Source organism: Microplitis demolitor, chromosome 4 (genome assembly GCF_026212275.2).
Source record: "Microplitis demolitor isolate Queensland-Clemson2020A chromosome 4, iyMicDemo2.1a, whole genome shotgun sequence".
Taxonomy (NCBI): domain Eukaryota; kingdom Metazoa; phylum Arthropoda; class Insecta; order Hymenoptera; family Braconidae; genus Microplitis; species Microplitis demolitor.
The window spans coordinates 16,360,307-16,381,238 of NC_068548.1; the positions used below are offsets into that span (position 1 = coordinate 16,360,307).

At 34.2% G+C, this 20,932-nt stretch overlaps 1 protein-coding gene across 1 annotated transcript in view; it reads left to right on the forward strand.

Annotated features, from left to right (window-relative positions):
- LOC103576307 (uncharacterized) overlaps positions 1–20,932 on the forward strand; it is a 40,331-nt gene that overhangs the window by 11,649 nt on the left and 7,750 nt on the right. Inside the window, exons 6-9 of the mRNA XM_014444495.2 lie at positions 64–191; positions 14,685–15,172; positions 15,256–15,381; positions 15,450–15,657. Coding sequence (XP_014299981.1) covers positions 64–191; positions 14,685–15,172; positions 15,256–15,381; positions 15,450–15,657 — 950 coding nt within the window. The remainder of the gene's footprint in view (positions 1–63; positions 192–14,684; positions 15,173–15,255; positions 15,382–15,449; positions 15,658–20,932) is intronic.

Here is a 20,932-nt window from a genome sequence, read left to right on the forward strand (position 1 = left end):
AAATTTATTGCATGGAAATATAAAATTTGTAAGTCATTGAATTTAACAGTATTCATTTTTTAGAGATAGTTAGTATCGTTGTTTCCATAAGAGTTGACAGAATTTACGAATGGAGCCTCGTGTGGAATAAAGATTTTCCTGACAAAGAATCTGAAACTTACCAAACAATTGCTTATGAATCAGAAAGAGCAGTAAGTTGATTTTAAGTATTTAAAATTAATCATAATAATTTATTCATGCAATTACAATCTTGGTAGGCTGTCGATTAAGGTAGCTATTGCATGGATTCATTTAATGTAGGATTTTTATGAAACTTCACCTGATTGTTCTTTGATTGACCACAAATCATATGAGACTAATCTGAGTAACATTGACCATCCCAATTTTATGAAAACGATTTCAAAATATTTAAATTTTAACACGGGCTCTTATGGAGAATAGAGATTTACAAGCGATTTTTTTTTTTAATAAAATCAAAACACAATGTAGGAACTTTCTAAAAATTTGATACGATATCAAAACTGAAATTATAAACCACATAAAAAAATGAAAATTATTGACTTGGTCGTTTCTAAACTATAATTTATCAAAGCTTGAAACTTCTTAAAAATTTTGAAGACGTACCAAAACAGTAGTGTGATGTGAGGTGCGTTCTACTTGACGTTTACAACGCCACGCTCACGTGTATTTAGATAGGATTTTGAGGCGTTTTTACCGTTGTGAAGGCTTAGTGGAACGCACCCGTAGTTAACAGCGCTTATATAACAAGATAAGCGCGTGAAAATACAAATAGGCACTTAATATACAAATATAACCAAGAGCGGCTGAGGCAGCCGTTCGGCACGCATGTGGCTCGGACGATCACCAAAGTTAAGTGGTATCGAGCATGATTACTACTTGACTGGGTGACCATTTAGCCACGCGTCGGGTAAAATGGGAATTTTATCGACCACTGGAGCTTCACTCAAACCAAAAACTGTACTGGCTAGGTTTTCTCTGTGGTTTTCCTACGCCACTACGCCTCCATTTCACAAGGGAGGTAGTAGGGCATCACCGTAATGATGCAGCACAGTCATAAGCACAAGTTGGGCCACAGCCGCAAAAATTACGTAGTAGAGTCAAAGTGGAAAAAAAAAGTTTGCGCGCCTACTTTCGGGAAAATTGAAAGTTTAAATAAGAATCGATTAGTAAGTGAAAGAGACTTAGTTTGTAAAATAAGCAAAACAAACAATAAGAGAGGCGAGAAAAAGTATGTAACAAGGGAGAATTTGAATGTAGAGTCTTGTAAAACACGATGAGTGATACAAGTAAAATCAAATAATAATATAAAAATATAACCAATAAATAAAATTAATTAATTATTCCATTATTAATGAAAAAATTTAATTAATTGATTAATTAAATTAAATATTTGTAAAGATTGAAAACAAGGTGTTGAGGAAAGCTGGAAAAAATCAACGTTCAATACTTCTTCGAGTAATATTAATCACTCGTTTTACTTTATTTACTAACACTTTTTTTTTATAAATCGATCTTAATAACATAAACGTTTTGATATTTCTAATAATTTTATAGTTAACAGCTCTGTTTATTTTGATGGTTACTCTGGTTACCCGGGAAAAAATGTTTTTTCGCAACTCATGGTAGGAAAGAACGTCTTTGATTGGTTCAAAATGACACTACAAAGAATAAATATCGCGAAGAATGTTCACATTGTCCGTAAAAAATATGACAAACCTACGCTTTATATATATATATATATATATATATATATATATATATAGATATACTATATATTAGTCACTAAACGATCCAACAGAAAACCCAATGAACAGCCGTCTCAAGTTTCCGTAAAAAATGAATCATGTACGGCCATATATAAATGCTGCATGTATGGCCATTAAGGTGATTCAAAAAATAACAATTTTTTTTTTCCTTCTCAGAAACAGGCTCAAAGGTTTCATTTAGATATAAAAAGGCGCCTGTAAAAATTAGAGCTCTTAATATTAACATTAAGAGGTTCCGCATTGCACTTTTCTATTTTCCATAAGAATAACATGGAAAAAAATTTTTTTGCGTCTTCTGATTTTTATAACTAGCTAACGATGCATCACAGGAAAAATCACCAGGCTTATTTTTGAAAGAAATTGAATGTTCTACAAAAAAAGTCTCCTATCATTTTTTGATAAATTTATTTGTTCAAAAGTTATTTGAGATTGAAGTTGAATTTATATTAAATTTTGAGATCATTTTACTTTTCCATACAAACTATCAGACCTATTACAAAATATCATGGGACTATTTGTGTAGATAATTTTATTTCCTACAAATTATTACCAATCAAGTTTTTTCTAATTCCGCATTATTTTTTAACTTCTCGCTAAGAAAATCGATGACTTTCAAAAATTTCGGGAAGTTAATGTTTTCACCCCGATTTGTAAAAATCGAAATTCCAACAGATGTCGATGTTTTGAAGTTCTAGGAAGCTATTCTGACTAAATTCAAGATGATGTCCGAGTGTATGTGTGTATGTATGTATGTATGTATGTATGTACGTACGTACGTACGTATGTAAATATTCTGTAACTTTTGTACGGATGAATCGATTTCGATCGTCAACCTGTCATTCGACGCAGCTTGTTAAATACTATAAGCTCTAAAAATTTGCGCTTAATCGGTAGGGTGCATTTGGAGATATTTCAAAAATGAAATTTTTTTAAAAATGTTTTTTTTGAATAAATTTTGATTCGCTCAATAGATTGATTTCGAAATCTAATCAGCTCTAAAACTTTATAAGCCGCGTCTTAAGAAACCGTTAACTAAAGAATTAAAAAAAAAAATTTTTTTTAGTTTTTTTTTAATTTCTCAAAAACGACTTGATAAATCAATTTCAAAATTTCATCAGCTCTAGAACTCAATAAAACGCGTCGATTGCCATCCCAACCGTCGCAATCGGTGAATTCGTCCGAGAGATATCGTCGCAGAAAAAATGGTAAAAAACATTATTTGTCGAAAAGAAAGGCAAACAAAAGTATTTTCGAGCTCGAAAATGTATTCTCAACAATGTTTGCGAGCTCAAGGAGCTTGAAACTAGCCGGAAGTTTTGGGCTAGCCCGCAGGGTCAACTGACAGACCGATTTTTTTTAGTTATTTTCATTATAATGTCAAGCTCATAAATAAAATGGTCTTCTGATCGATTTTTTGCCATGTTATACCAAGATTTTCGAATATCCCTTAAGTATGCGAATTTTGATCTGTTTTTTGGTAAGCATTATCGCTGAAAGAAAAATCGGTCTGTCAGTTGACCCTGCGGGCCAGCCCCAAAATTTCCCGCTAGTTTCAGACTCCTTGAGCTCAAAATCGTTGTTGAGAATACATTTTCGAGCTCTTCGAGCTCGAAAATACTTTTGTATGCCTTTGTTTTCGAAAAATAACGATTGAGGCGTTTGAGGTGGCAATCGACGCCTTTCATTGAGTTCTAGAGCTGATCAAATTTTGAAATTGATTTATCGAGACGTTTTTGAGAAATTTCAAAAAATCTAAAAAAAAAATTTTTTTTTAATTCTTTCGTGAACGGTTTCTCTTGAAAGAATAAACCGATTTTAATGGTTGAGGTGGCATTCGACGTGGCTGACAACGTTTCAGAGCTGGTTAGATTTTGGAATCAATCCATCGAGCGAATTAAAAGTCATTCGAAAAAAACATTTTTGAAAAAATTTTATTTTTGAAATACCTCCGAACATACTTTACCGATTAAGCTCAAATTTTCAGTGTTTACAGTAAATAACAAGCTGCGTCGAATGACGCCTTGACGGTCAAAATCGGTTCATCCCTTCAAAAGTTACAGAATATTTACATACGTACGTACATACATACATACATACACTCGAATATCATCTTGAATTTAGTCAGAATAGCTTCCTAGAACCTCCAAACGTCGACATCTGTTAGAATTTCGATTTTCGCAAATCGAGGTGAAAACAATAACTTCCCGAAATTTTTGAAAATCATCGATTTTCTTAGCGGGAAGTTAAAATTAGTTCATCCGAAATCACTAATTTTGCCTTATAGAGAATGTTTTCCAGTTTTCAAAACCCTCCTTATATTCTCTGTACGGCCAATATGTCTAGAGATATTGATTATCAAATTCATAATGGTCTTTTTTGCTTTGATCAATGATAGCTCGGCGCCAAATCCTCGTAGAGACTTTTTGAGGCCAGTAAATTAAAGGGCGTAAAATTTTCCTAAAAGAGTCATAAGGTTAGATTATTAAAAAAAAATTATTGAAGCCCATAGACTTGCTGGAAGACGAGCAAAAATTTGTAAAATTTTTTTTTCGTCGGTTTTCTTAAGATTACTCCGAAACAGGGCATATTTATATAAAGCCATTTTTAATTTATAATTTTTTTTACCCGGATGAGCATGAACAGACATGAACATACATGATCAGAGCTGAATGTGCCTGGCCAGGCCTGGTCAGGCATGGCCATTTTTCATCTCTGATCAGGCCTGAAGACTCATGCCTGTTCATGTCTGATCATTTTTTCCCAGAATATTATGGATGTATATATGTTAGGGTGGGTCAAAAAAATCAACTATTTTTTTTTTTACCAGTGCTACGGAAAAATGGGATGCTAGTCACCTTAAAAAAATTCTCACTAAACATGAGCTCTTAATTTTAATAGGAAGATCCTCCGCATCGCAGTTTTTTGTTTTTGTCTCGGTCCAATAGAAAAAAATGCATACCTTATCATTAATTGATTGTACGGAAAAATGTTCTTGAAGAATTTTACAGGAAATTTAATTTTTACAAAAAGTTTTACAAAAAAGGTGTCTTATAATTTTCTGTAAGCCTCACCATTTGAATGATATTGAAGATTTAAGTTTGATCATTTTAAGACAAATTTTATTTTTGTTTATGAATTTTATAACTCGACCATAAATGACTATTCTAAAATGCGCAATGTAAGTTTTGTGTAGGAAATGAACTGCTCTATAAGAATGGTGTCTTAGGTTTTGGCGATTAAATTACGCGTTCAAAAAATATTCATCATCAAACTTTCATGTGTACAGATTTTAGGAGTTTTTGATTAGATAATCGAAAAATTTCAATTTAATTTATGAATTTCATTTTTTGTCATTAATATAAGTATTACTTGAGTTTTATTTTCAAAATTTTTGAAAATTTTTTTTCAATAATTCTAAACATTTTATTTTTAACCATTAGAAATCACGATAATGTTGTTTTTTTTCAATAACGTCTTCAAATCGTATTTAAAAATTTTTCCACTATAGCTGAATATTGTCTTAGGAAAAATTTCATCTATACGACGAACAATTTTAATTTTTATTGCAAGTTCTTAAAGAGCATCGAAAAAATCATCTCACTTGCAACAAAAAATTTTTTGAAAATTAATAACTCAGTGGAAAATTGAACAAAAAAAACCTTGTACAGAAATAATTAATAAATTTTCTTTCCACTTTTAAAATTTTTCGATTATTTTAAAAATCTGTAAAATAATTGATTCATCGACTCACAATGTTCGACTAATTGATTTTTCTCGCCCTTCTCTAGTGTGCAAGCACGAGGGAAGCGAGTGCATACTGCGCACCGGAGACGAGTGCCAAACACATCGCGGATGATGGATTATGACTTAACCTACATGTTGCGCCCATAATTTTATTCAATTCTTAGGTGCTATTTACGTTTTATTCATCGCCTCAAAAGCGAAGTCTAAATAGTTGTTTACTGACATGGTGAAAAAACTTATAATATTAAAAATATGACAAAATTATAGGGATGTAGATTTAATTTAACGGAAATTCAAATTTAATTAGTCCAATTTTTACCTCCATGTTAAAAACATTCGCCATCACAATCTTGGCTGCTCAATGGGTAACAACAGGGAGTTGTAATTACCCAATATTTAGTTAGAGCCCCAAAGATAGTTACGTTTATTTTTATTATGTCACACCCTGATAGCCAGACCTTGCTTTACAAGCTCTGTCGTGAAACATTTTCGGCTAACTTAACGAGAAAATTTCTGGCAAGCTTGGCTTAATAATACTTTCCTTTAAGTTAGCTTCAGAATACGGCAGTAGCTTGAATGTAACTTGACAGAAAAACTTGCCGTCAATTTGAAGTGAAACTTTCAATCAACGTAACGACATTGTCTGACAGTAACACTTGTGGTCAAATTTGAATTCAAATTACAGACAAAATACTGTCAACTTGAAGGTAACTGCTTGCTCTCCAACACTTTCCTTTAAGTTAACTTTAGATTACGGCAGTAGCTTGTAGTTAACTTATGGTTAGGGTGGCTATCAGGGCAATGGCCGGGATCGTAGACATCTTAATTGCGTTTTGACAAATAATTTTTCACCAGTCGGTAAACGGCCATTAAGGTTTCGGATTTTAAACATGATAAAACGTGAACAGCGCGCATGAGTTGAATAAATGTATTGATACTATTTGAATGTATGTGAGAGCAATATGACTGTATTTTCCTGGGAAAAACGAATTATATATGGTCATATATCGATCGTATATGGTTATATATAGATCATATATGGTCATATATAGATCATATATGGGACATATATGACGATACATGGGGATATATAGTTTTCGATTGTTATTGTATATGAATATATATAACTATCTATAGGTATATATATATATATATATATATATATATATATATATATATATATATATATATATATACAGTCATACATAGAAGTGAACATGAAAATTTTACACATCTCAATTTCTATATATGACCATATGTTACTTTATTCGGGCATATATAACAATACATGGAAATATATAGTTTTCGATCGTTTCTATGTATGAATATACATAACTATATATAGGTATATATAATAATATATGGTAATTAGGGTGCTTCGTTTGAAACGACCATTTTTTTTTCTGGTCCATCGACGGAATAATGTTCTCAACAGGTACAAAAAAATTTTCACCAAAAATGAGCTCTTAATTTTAATTTTAAGTACTCGCTAAATAAATTTAAAATTTTCCCATTTAATTAACATATAAATTTTGATTTTTTTTTTTCAATTATCTATAGGTCCGCGGCATTGCAAGATAATAAGTCGCTATTAAGCGGAATGAATAGAGGAATCCTTCCTCTTTAAAAGTGCTTGTAGCTAATTTACGTTTTGTAACCGGCCTCACTGGTGAAAAATCTTAAAGCTAATTTTTTCTCAAATTTCATGGTTTTTTTTTATTTACTCGCAAAGCTCTAATTTTAGAACAAAATTGTACAGGACTTTTTTTTATGGAGAATTTTTTTCCCTACAAAAAAGGTTATATTTTTCTCAATTTATCTATAAAATGTCTTTTTGAGAAGGTTTGCAAGTTTTAGGTTTCCACTATATTAAATTGGTGTAATACCGTACGATGGACAGTGTGGCTCAATAAGTTATAGATCAAATTGAACGGAATATAGTATAGTGCCAGATAGCTCAACTGGTAGAGCACTCGGCGCGATACCGACATGGTCTGGGTTCGATTCCCAGTTCAGGCTATCTATATTTTTCTCAATTTATCTATAAATTGTCTTATTGAGAAGGTTTGCATGTTTTAGGTTTCCACTATATTAAATTGGACCGAAGAAAATTTGAATAACTAATGTTACATTCTGGCTTATCTATTTATCAGACAGAATATTCTTTAATTGACCAGGTTGACGTTATTAGGGTGTCGATAGACCCCAGGTGCGTCAGCTGTTGACCTTCCCTTATTTTATGCAAAAAGTTTAGTCACTCACCATGGAGGAGATTATGGGCCCCATAAGTCGGCTCAAAAAATCCCTTTCTTGCGTAACTTCTTCGCCTCTGCTGGTGCGTACTCGTCTCGGCCGGTGGCCTTGAAATGGGCCTCTGAGTAATACCCGTAACGAGGGTCGTGAAAAGGGATGCTCCCACTAGGCGGATGGACGGATTGAACGTCCGCTGGAATCAACTGCCAACCCTCACTGATACCAATCCAGAAGACTGGGTTCTCTCGTGAATCTTCCTCTGCACAAGAAGGGCTTTGATGACCCGGTTTCTCCCTAAGGACGAGCGACTCCAGCTGTTGGACCATACCACAAGAGCTCGACGGCTCAGCGACACAAGAGCTCGACGACTCACGAACCTCACTTAACGTGATACCCGAACTTGGTAACTCTTTAACCCGTTTTGGAACGACCAACGTCACCGGATCGAGGAGGACTTCCTCGGCAACGATCTCTAGGCGGGAACGTTGGTGAACTGAATGACCGAGATCCTCGTGGATCGCTCGAATGATCCGGCGGAATTGGGCCTTTTTGCCTGACCTTCGGCTTCTCCGCATGAATTTTGGATGCGGAAAGGAAGCGTTTAGGCTGCCGGTAGCAGCGCCCGATATGATGTATGAGATTATTAGTCTGCCGGTAAAAGCGCCCAAAGTTTAAAATAAGGAGTGCGTATTTAGTAAAATACGGATATATATTTTGCCTTAAAGTCCGAGTTACAGGATCAAGCCAGCAGGTTTGTGTAGAGTTCTTAGCTCTACTAGATCTTGTGATCGACTGACTTGATTCTGTCGCTCCTTGGTATTATACATTATCAAAAGTGTTAACGTTGCATCTCAGGTTTCCTATGAGAGAATCGTCGTGGCTCGGGTCTCATGCGTCGTCATCTGTTTAGACTATCCGCGAGCCACGGCGATTCTCTTATCGCAAGAGATTTACGTTACATTATTGGTGATGAATAAAATAATATCGCCAACAAAGTAACGATTTATTAATTTATTATTTATTTATGATTCTAATAATTCGAGACTTAAAAAAAAAATTTCCTAAAATTTTTATTTAAATTTAATTAGAGCCAGAACGTAACACTAATAAGCTTGTGGCATCAGTATTATTTCGACTGCGTTTAACCTCTAATACGTCTAGCGTGTAAACTTCTTTTTTTAGTTTTTTTTTCATTTTCTGATTGTTTTAAACGTTGATTATAAACAGCTTTTGAGACTAATTTACCTTTCTAATATTTCCTCTTTCTAATATTACTTTCTTCCATAACTATTAAAAACAAAAATCAGCTGACATTTTTTTATGTTTGTGCCTGATCAGGTATGTTAATGCACATCCAGGTAAAAAATTATAAGTGAAAAGTGGCCTTATATAATTATACATAATAATGTATAATTATTTCTAGAAAAATAAAAAAGTTAAAAATTTTGTGCGTATGCAGGATTCGAACCGTGGACTTCGCACTTTAAAGTTTGACTTAAGAGATTGACTTGAAAAGTTAGTTCCGTATGAACTTCAAGTAATGTAAATCTTATGCATGATAGATTTTTAGTCGACAAAATTGTATGCCTAATGTATTAATTATTGATGTATAGTTATATATAATCACCTATAAGTTATATATAATTATAATTACGTTAGTTATATAAAATTATAACTAAGTTCTTTAAATTTAATGCCATTTATCAAGCTGGATCAGACATGCCCATTTATGATCAGACCTGAACGTATTTAACCCTTCAGACACGATCATGCATGAACAGGCATGATCACATTTGACGTCCGGCATGATCAGACATGAACATACATGATCAGGCCTAATATATTTCACGCTTCAGAAATGATCATACATGAACAGACATGATCATGTCTAATTTCAGGTCTGATTATATATGAACAGGCATGGTCATTCTCCTGAACATTTTTTTTCGGGTATGTCTGAAGCGTTAAATACGTTCAGGCCAAATCATGCATGGTCATGCATGTTGTGACGTTACATTGCCGAGGAGATGGAGTAAGGGTGAATCTGTGTGATAGAGAGAGATAGAGCCAGTATGTATGTCGAGTTGAGTGTAGGTGGTAGTGAGTAGAGAATATGGAGTATGTGTGCGGTGAAGTATATGTGTTGAGAGTACGAGTACGGGTACGGTATGTTGTATGTTTTGGAGTGTCAGTGCGGTTGAGCGTGGATTTAACGAGGAAAGTCTAGCTGTGTCGCGGATAGTGGCCAAGATAACGTGTCTCCCGACCAGTGATGACGACTAGGCCTAGGCTCAGCCCTCGGGGTTGACGTGGTGATCACGGAGGAGCGACTGAGATTTTGCCACCCCTTCGAGTTGGTACCCGGAGTTAGCTGGGGTACGTTTACGTTAATTTGGGAATGGCAGGCCTCGTTTGCGATGTTCGAGGAAGCCAAAAATTCGCTAACTTCGGATGTCACGGGGAGTGACATTGCGGGAAGACCCGGGAGTTCACGGTTTGTATATGGTGGGTGAAGAATGGATGGAGGAGCGAGGATGTGAGAGTGACTGCTAGTAGTAGAGCTTGCAAGTGAATGGAGTAGGAGAATAGAGAGACGGAGTAGAGAGAAGACCATGGTGTCGGAGAGTTGGGATTTGGAGTCACTCGAGTACGAATTGACCCGATAGTCGAATTTGGAGTCTTGGAGTGAGTCGGAGAGCCCCAAAGGTAGGCCTCGACCACACCCTTGACTGATGTCGTTTTGGAGCTTATGGCTCTGGGTATTGGCTTTTGGAGCCGTTTGTCGTGATTCTTGTCGTCTTGATTACCGCATTATTTATTTTATTTTATTGTATTATTTATCTAGAGTTGTGTTAAGTTTTGTGATTCGTCGTCCACGAGAGGTTCCCGATGTCATACCCATGTTTTTATTTGTCTGATGGACCAAGAGTACTCGACCGCGGGCCTTTTGGGCTCTCCGCGTCACTCTCGCGTCATCTTTACGATATTTTGTTTAATTTTCTTTTCTTTATTTTGTTTTAATTTAATTTTAATTAATCGGCTTCTTTCGCGTAAAAAGAACCGCGACTCTCTCTCCACAACCTAGCATACTGAGCGCACCAGAACATGTCACTACCACCGTTCATTGCTCTCATCTCCGAAGGATTTAGATAATAGCTTTTAATTTACATGTACGTTTAGACCGGTTGCTGATACCGGGGAAATAAAAGTCGGCTGGTGCCCGTCAGGATCTGGAGGAAATGAGAGGAGTGATCGGTGGGCGAAGTGTAACGTAGCCCGATTTGTGTATTTTGAGTTCGAGTATTTGAGTAAAATTTATTGAGTAATGTTGAGATGTAGTTTTGTCGAGTTTAATCGAGTAATAAGTAAAATTTGCGTTACAATGTTCATGCCTGATCCAGCTTGGATAGTTAAAAATTTCCAGCCCTAATCAGGCCTGATATGTTAGTTATCATGCTTGACTAACCATGAACAGATATGATCATGTCTGATGTTATAAATTGAGTCAAAAATAATCATGCATGTTCATACTTGCTTATGTCTGACCAAGCCTGATTTGTTGGATTAAATTAAAAAAATTAGCGATAATTATTTATTAAATTACCCTACAGTAGGTTTTCAATGATGGCCAAAATAATTTTATAAACTGAATAATAAAATATACTGTTTATTCCCTATTGACAAGTTTAATGATTGAACTAAATGCACACACAGAACATTCAAAAAATTTTTCTCAATATATTTGGTCGTTTACATAGCTAATTACCCACTACAAACTTCACATAATATTCTGTTTTATAATTTTTATGATAATCAATTGACCTTATAGAATATTTGGATAATATAATGTAATGAATATTTTCAACTTTTAATAAGGCATAAAAATTAATTTTGTTTCAGACCCGGAACCAATAATTAAACTGTATCAGATCTGTACGCCCGCATGAAAAAAATTTATATCCTAAAATTGTACTGAATAATATAACACAGTTTATATTACAGTATAGTTATTTATATAAAAAGTAATCTATATTAAAATAACTAATTTTTTGCCGTTTTAATTATATAATATATAGTTTCAAAATATACAAATATGATATATAATATTATATGTTGGCATATATTCAAGCTATATGAACTCTATAGGGGAGAGTGGGGTCATTTAAACCAAAAATACTTTGATATTTTTTTTTTATATGAATAAAAACAAAATGATACCTTTTTTTTAACGAAATTATAATTTATTATATAGACTATCATTTCTCATAAGCACATAACTTAACAAATGATGAAAATTTTCAATAAATACGAAATTGTACAGCTGCATCAAATGGTTCAATCGTCCCCTTTGCGGGGGCAATTGAACCACTAGTCGGGGACAGTTGAACCAAGAGTATTAGAACCACAAACGAATGACTTTAATGAATAATTTACTATTCATTACAGCTTAAAACTAAAATTACAACACTTTTAACAACATTTATTATTTTTTATAATATTATATGTTATAACAATCACTTTTAAAACTTCTGCCAATATAATTACTTTTTTTTTCTTGGTTAGTTTAACTTTTTTTGACATTTAGTCAAGATTCGCGCGCATGTTTGATGCTCACAGTGTGATTCGTGTGGTTCAACCGTCCCCGAGAGTACTGGTTCAATTGACCCCATATGATTTTATTGAAATAATTAGTTTTAAAAAAAATAATCAAGAACTATTTTTCTAGAAATAAAGTTAGAAATTTATGACTAATATATGTATGAAGGTATTACAAAAAAATTTGAAGATTACATTTAAAAAATAAAAAATTTTTAAACAATTTGTCAAGATCTGAAAAAAAAGTTCAGATGCCTAAAAACACAAAAACTTGAATTTTTCAAAATTAACTCATTATATTGGTTCCAAATTTTGGTCAGCCTAAGGTTTAGTGTATTAAAATATAATTCCAAGAGGACGACTCATTTTTATATTTTTTTTTTTCAATTTTTTAAGCTTACCCAGTAAACACATTTACGTAAATGTGACGTCGGAGTGACGTTACGCTATGTCACGATTTACGTAAGATATACGTCATGAATGAGTCAGGTGTGACTCATTATTTCACACTTTTTTACGTAAGATTATGACGTAAAACTAATGACGTATACATGACGTAAATGTGATGCCTGTGTGACATTCTATGACGTCAGTATGACATATGGGTGATATCAAAATCATCAATTCGGAAAAAATATTTTTGAAACAAAAAAAAAAAAAAAAAAAAAAATTAAATACCGAATTTTTGGTTTGATTATTACCGCGCGAACGCATTACGAATTCAGAAACAAGATTTAATAGCAGTAATTTAAAAAAAAATCCTGGGCATCTGCGGGGTTCGAACACGGCCCCTCTTGGCTGTCAGTCCTGAAGTTGCTCACTGGTCACATCACGAGAGTTCAAGTCTTGTACTTTATTGATGTATTTAGATGTGAAATGCCGGTAAAGGCAACGCTAGAGTTCATAAGTTTTCGTGATGAATTTTTACAAAATTTTAAAAACTACATGAACTTATAAATGATAATTATATAAAATTTTATTAAGTTTCTTCAAATTTTTTAATTTTTTGTTATTATGTGAAATTAAAAAAATCTTATATAAAATTTTGCGAAACATTAAATAATTCCAAAAAATTGTATAAAATTTAATCGATTGAAAAATTGCAATACTAAACTTTACAATCTTAACATCAAAAGAGTTCAAACTGTCGTTACATTTTTTTTGTCATCCGCATTAATATTTTCGGTATATTATTTAAAAAAAAAATAAAGTTTTTTTTTATGCTGACGCTAATGTTTTAATCTAAAACATCTCAAATATATTATCGAGTTTATCGATTACTTTGGCCCCAAAAATGTTCGACATTTAGTTGTTATTTTTACACATTTACACATTGTTGAAAATTCATTCTATGATTGTTTTATTTTAATAAATAGATGACAAAAACACTATGACTCAGAAACTACATCAGCATTGCGTAAAATACTGACTTGTCACTGATGTAAAGATATGATTTAAAAGTGACATCCATATTACGTATAATCGTGACTTTGCTACTGGCATAAATTTATGAGTTTAAAATTACGTCATTATGATATACAATAATGACTTTATTACTACGTAACAATGTGATGTAGATTGTATGTCAAGCGTACGTAACAAGTAAGTCATAACTGTGACGTCATACAAGAGTCATGCTTACATCAATATGATGTCAAGCGTACGTAATACATAAGTCATAACTGTGACGTCATACAAGAATTATGCTTACATCAATATGATGTCAAGTTTTTACATCATATTAAAGTCATGTAGAACGTCAGATTGACATCAAATTTACATAAGATGCCCTGACATTTCTATGACCTACGTATGACGTCAAAATAAGGTCATGTGTTCACTGGGTACTGGTTCAATTGCCCCATGGTTCAATTGGCCCTACTCTCCCCTATATTAAAAATTATATGATAACCACATAAGTAATTTTATAAAATTCATATATAAGCTACTAAAATAATACTTTTATTAATTTTTAGCATTTTTTTTATGATTAAAATGAGATATACGTATTTTATTGTCATTGTCACATTCTTCATACATCTGCGATTTTGTTAGTTAATAATTTATTGCATGTTATGATGTTTTGCTATATTTAAAAATTGATTAAAGTTGTCAATTTTCTTAAAGTGCCCTCAACAGGTACTTCTATCCTAATACAGGCAAAATACTCATAAAATATAGGTATTTTTCCCACTTTTATACATCGATTATCCCTATGCGAATATAGATAGAACAGCCATTTTCCTTTTTCTCAGTGTAAATTAACTTTGTTCAATGTTAAAGTACTTATACATTTTGTTACAGATCGCATCCGCAATGTCGATGACACCCTTTTCAGATGAATATATGGGCTCATCAATTAATAATTTGTTTCAAGGTCTTGCAAGTGAAGGTCGAGGTGGAGTATTTGTCAATGCTACATTAAAATTAACATATGAACCGCGAACAGCGAGACCTTCACTGGCTGGAGAACTTCAGAAGCATTTGCTTGGTGTTCTTCATCGTAGAAATAATAACATCGGCAATAGTGCTGTCTACGTTAATTCTTCTGTTGGATCGATTTCCAACTTACAAGATTTGGATGAATGTGCATCTTCAGAATTAAATGATTGTAACTCATCTGCAGTATGTATCAATAATTGGGGTGGATTCACTTGTACTTGCAAATTTGGTTTTAAGGATCCCCATAAAGATGATCCAAATAAAATTGGTAGATCGTGTATTTCATGTCCATCAACTTATTGTAACAATCGTGGGACTTGTTCTTATCAAGATAATATAATGCAATGCTCGTAAGTTTGGTTTTACTTGTTTTCTAGTTGATCATAATTATGTATTCTTAAATTGAATTAAAAAAAATTTTGTTTTTATTAAGGTGTTCTGGTAATAATTACGGAGCACAATGTGAAATCGACGGAGAAGTGTTAGGAGTATCTATTGGTGCTACAGTTGGAGCCATAATAGTTATTATTCTCACGATATTTGGTCTTTTTATGTGGAGGTAAGTACAATTAAATATATTTTACGCGATATTATATTAAAATTACATGAAATAATGAATTTTTATAGTCGAGGATGGTCAAGAGACCAAAAACCTATAGGCTCTCCAGTTTATGGATACATGCAAGGTGGAATTCCAAGTACTTTACCCGGTTCACTAGCGAGAGTTGGTTCTGTGGGTACTTTAGGTTCCGTAAAACAAGGTACTCCACCTAATTTACCACCTTATTTATGGAGTCATATAACTGAACGTATGGCGACGGCCAATTTATATGCAGTAAGTTTGATATTATATCATTTTAATAATACGTAGTTATATTATAAACGACAGTGTAAACCATATTTACTCTACGTGTGACCCCTGGAATCATCCAAAATTGACCCAGTCAATGTGGAATTAGTGTACTCACAATTTGAAAAGATTATAACTTAGCCATACGTTGGGTTAATATGGAACACTATTGAAGGGGGGATTTATAACAGTGGCCCTGGTGGCTAGATCTTCAGCCCTAAATACCAGGATCCAAAGTTACTAGGCTGGACTTAGCCAGATTGTATTTAGAATAAATTGAACGTGATGGTGGGTTCTCCTTGTGTCCTAGAGTGTCCACTGAAAATTAAGAAAAACAAGCGAAAAAGGAGTATCTGGTGATAAACTTGAATAAATGAATTAAATATTTCATATCAATTATAATAATTAACATAGATTTTATTTAACCAAAATTCTTAAATTTTACATAATACATTTTCCTTAAATTAAATTTTATTACTAAAGGATTTGGATTAAATTACTTGAGTAGAAATTATAACATATACGCGTGAAAAGCCTAAAAATATATCTTAAGGGAGTAAGTCGAATTTCTGATAGCTGACTTGAATTATATGCTTGTTTATAGCTCTGTGAACCTGGTAATTGACCCTTGAATTTTTGACCAAAAATTCTTGGGATCGATTGTACTACATAGGTACCAACTCGTACCACCCATATTTCCGTTTGTACCATAATGACTATTGAGATACAATGAGCCCTTAAAAGGGCTGAAAAAGAAAAAAACATTTTTTTTTTTAAAAACGATCGTTTACAATCATTAATTAATATTTGTACTCGATTGTACCGCTCTCAATTTTATCATAAAATTACAATTATTGAGAAAATTTAAGGGCTTCTGAAGGCATTTTCTTGCATTCCATCTAGGTCACTAAAAATTTGCAACAATCCATAATACTTTGTTAGTACTCAATTGGACCAGTCGTAAATGCTAACAGGATCCCGTTCTAGAAAGCAAATAAAACAAGCGTGACTATAGATATTCTATTGCGATTTGACTGAAACTTTGTACTCGCCACCAATCAGTTGTACTCCGTTTGTACCCAATTGTATTACCCTCAATTGCGAATGAAAACTCGTTTAACTATGTAAATAATATTGGGGTCATAGTAAATATTCTACTACTATTCGTTTGGAACCTTGTCAAAAATTAATTGTACTCCGTTAGTACCCAATTGTATCACTTTTAATTGCCATTCAAAGCTCGTTCTCATAAGTAAACGACATTAGGGTCATAGTCAAAATTCTACCGCTATTCTTCTGGAACTTTATATTTGCCACCAATCAATTGTACTCCAGTAGTACCCAATTGTACCACCTTTTATTGCGAATAAAAGCACTACTTACTATGGTCTTCATGTCATTTACATAGTTAAACGTACTTTTATTCGCAATTAAGAGTCGTACAATTGGGTACTAATAGAATACAAATGATTGGTAGCAAGTACAAAGTTCCAGACGATGGCAGTAGAATGTTCACTATGCCCCTTATGGCGTTTACGTATAAGAATGTGCTTTAAAAGACAATTAAAAGTAGTACAATTGGGTACTAATGGAGTACAATTGATTGTTGACAAGTACAAAGTTCCAGACAAATAGTAGTAGAATCTTTACTATGGTCCTCATGTCATTTACATAGTTAAACGGGCTTTCATTCGCAATTGAGAGTAATACAATTGGATTCTAACAGGGTACAATCGATTGGTGGCGAGTACAAAGTTTCAGTCAAATCGCAATAGAATATCTATAGTCACGCTTGTTTTATTTGCTTTCTAGAACGGGATCCTGTTAGCATTTACGACTGGTCCAATTGAGTACTAACAAAGTATTATGGATTGTTGCAAATTTTTAGTGACCTAGATGGAATGCAAGAAAATGCCTTCAGAAGCCCTTAAATTTTCTCAATAATTGTAATTTTATGATAAAATTGAGAGCGGTACAATCGAGTACAAATATTAATTAATGATTGTAAACGATCGTTTTTAAAAAAAAAAATGTTTTTTTCTTTTTCAGCCCTTTTAAGGGCTCATTGTATCTCAATAGTCATTATGGTTCAAACGGAAATATGGGTGGTACGAGTTGGTACCTATGTAGTACAATCGATCCCAAGAATTTTTGGTCAAAAATTCAAGGGTCAATTACCAGGTTCACAGAGCTTGTCAAGAACCGTGTAATTCAAAAGAAACAAGTAAAAGCAACAGCTAACCTAAATTAAATAGTGAAGAAACAGCACGCCACCATATGATAATATCTGCGCAGGCGCACACGTAAGCTTAATAAAACTGACGCGCAACATGACCAAATTGACGGCGCAACTAAGTCTGATGAAGGACAAATTGTGATTAATCACAATCACTACGATACTGCGATTCAAAATTCAACACCGTCAACCCAAAAGAGAAGAGGGCGTAAGACGAATGCTAAAAAACTCGCTGAGGCTGGCTTGTAGAATGGGTCATTGACAGACTCCAAAAAAAACCTGCTAATAGCACTAGAGATAAAAGAGCACTTATTTATGATTTCGAGGATGAAGATAAAGTAGAAGAGGACGTAGATGATCCAAATTTAATAGAAGGCATGGATGCCTCGATAAATTGTCACGAATCAATTTACAAACTCCAAAAGGAGAATGAAATACTGCGACACTGGGCGGAATAGCAAATAGGCTCGTTGAAAGCAGAGATAAGCTTATTAAAGGAGCAAGTTGTCTTCCTCTCCAATAAAAGTCCACTTAACAATGAACAGGGCCGAAGAGGACTGTCAACTATCATCAGGACCGCACCCTTGAAGACACCACAAGGTTCCTTAATAGCCTTAACCATCTAAATCCACAGAGAGTGAAACACAACACAAGAGTCGCTCCCAAGCAAAAGAGAAATGCCGCCAATGACCAGAAGACGTCAACTACCACTTAACGATCAAAAACACATAATAATGACTCTAGCCAACGTGCATCTCAAATAGCTAGCTCTCAAAGTCACAACATAAGAAGCGATGGAGCTGATAACACAGGAAGAACTAGAACAATTCCGAGAGCAAAAGTGATGAGAGTTGGCGAATTCAAATTTGAAATGGAAGAAAAAAAAAGGCGAAATAACATTGTGATTTCTGGTGACACCAGCAGCTGGAACGATCAAAATCAGATATGACAGTAGCCCAGCAGTGTATTTGAAGTGGAACCTTGCGTAAGAAAAATCTACCAAGGAAAGGAAGCAACTATAGTCACCCTGGGATCAATAGATCCCAAGAAAGTTATAATGGCAGCCAGGCCAGAGTCCGGCCACCTACCAATTACGCTCTTATTAACCTTTAAATGTTCGGCCTTGAATCCCCACTCTCAATTTGAGTTATATGTCTTTTTCTTTAAGTGAGAGAACTATAGTCTTTTTCCTAGAGAAGGAGCGCGAAAAATAATAGAAAGAGACGCATGGACATAATACTACAACTAAACCGTCTCTCACACAACCACACAACGGACTATGATTGGCTCTCTCCCCTAACAGCTCACACCGAGATTCTTTGCGCTTCCAGAACATTAAAGGGTTAAGCAAACCGGACAGTAATACATCAACTCAGGAAACTCAACAAGTAAGCCCAGATATTGAACTAGACACACAGCCTCAAAGAAAACAGCGCCTTATCTAGAAATCTAAAATGTCGAACAGTATCAAGAACTACTAGATGAAGCACGGGCTAAGCTAGAGTGTTCTTCTGAAGAGACTACATAGGAAGACCTAAAAAAACTAATCTGGAACACAGCATCTAAATGTGGCATGACCTCAAAGGTCAAGAAGAATGATCAACGTACTCAACCTTGATATAACAAAAACTGCAGAATAGCTAAAAAAAATTCGTGGACTAGTCTAAAAACATATCTTCAGAGTAAAAATGAAGGCAAGAAACAGCTAAGAATCGCGCGCAAGATTCTGTGAGATTCTCAGAGAGGAAGAAAATAAATGGAGGGACAAGCTGTGGAAAGAATTAACACAGTGTAAGAACATGTCGCAATGGTGAAAAAAGATCAATTATTACAGAGGTAACAAGAAAAGCACTCCCAGTGACACTATCAGTGATGAGAGAATGATCGAACACTACAAGAAGATCCAATGTGGATCCAACCACGATGACCCAAAAGACAAAGAAAGAACACTTGAATAAGAAGCAGAGCATAGGAATACAGTACATTATGAAGAGCTGGATGAAGAGCTTACGATGAAAGAGCTTAAGGACACCTTAACGAGGCTAAAAAATGGCAAAACAGCCGGAGAAGATGGCATCACCATCGAGTTCATCAAAGCAATTCCTACCACGAGACTTTTAGAGCTGCTAAACATGATAGATACCATCTGGACATGTGAAATGCCAACAGGTTGGGATACAGCAATAATCTAATCAATATTTAAGGCAGGAGATCCCAACGACTCGGTAAATTATAGAGAAATCTTTCTACTCAACGTCAGATATAAAATCCTAACCAACCTAATAGCATCTAGACTAAACAAATGGCTAGAAAACTCTAACTTCCACAAAGAAAGTCAGACAGGTTCAGAATGAAGCTGAGAAGCAGGGATTACATATTTGTACTCAATGAACAGCAAACTGAAGTAGCCTGAAGGTAAGCTTTTTATCAGCTTCGTCGATTATAAGAATGCCTTTAACAAAGTACCAAGAGATAAACTTCTCAAGAAAGTTAAAGCTGCCGGCATTAAGGTAAGAATTCTTTGCATGATCCAAGCCATTTGTTCATAGACAACTAATCAAATTGGCAGCGGAAGCTTTAAGTCAATTGCTGGAGCCCACCAAGGTTGTGCACTGAGCTCGATTCTCTTCAACATATACGTCGATGATGTAGATGACGTATGGGCAACTAAAAGCATTGGTAAAACTGTGTTTGGAGAAATTCTACGTTGAAAAGTATGCAGACGACATAGGCCTACCAGCTGATACCGTGGAGGGACTAAAAAATATGCTGAAAGGCCTCGAAGCTTACGTTGATGAAAATGGATTAAGAGTCGACGTCAAGAAAACCATGATCATAATTGTTAAGGCTAAACGAAGAAATCTCGAGAATCAAAACTAGTATTTTAAAGGTGAAAACTTAGAAGTTGTGAGTGAATTCAAATATCTTGGTTACTGGTTCACCGCTAGAAGCACCTTTAAAAAGCATACCAGCTGGCTAGTGAGCAAAACTCAGCAAGCTATAAACTCCACTTGGGGCCTGATC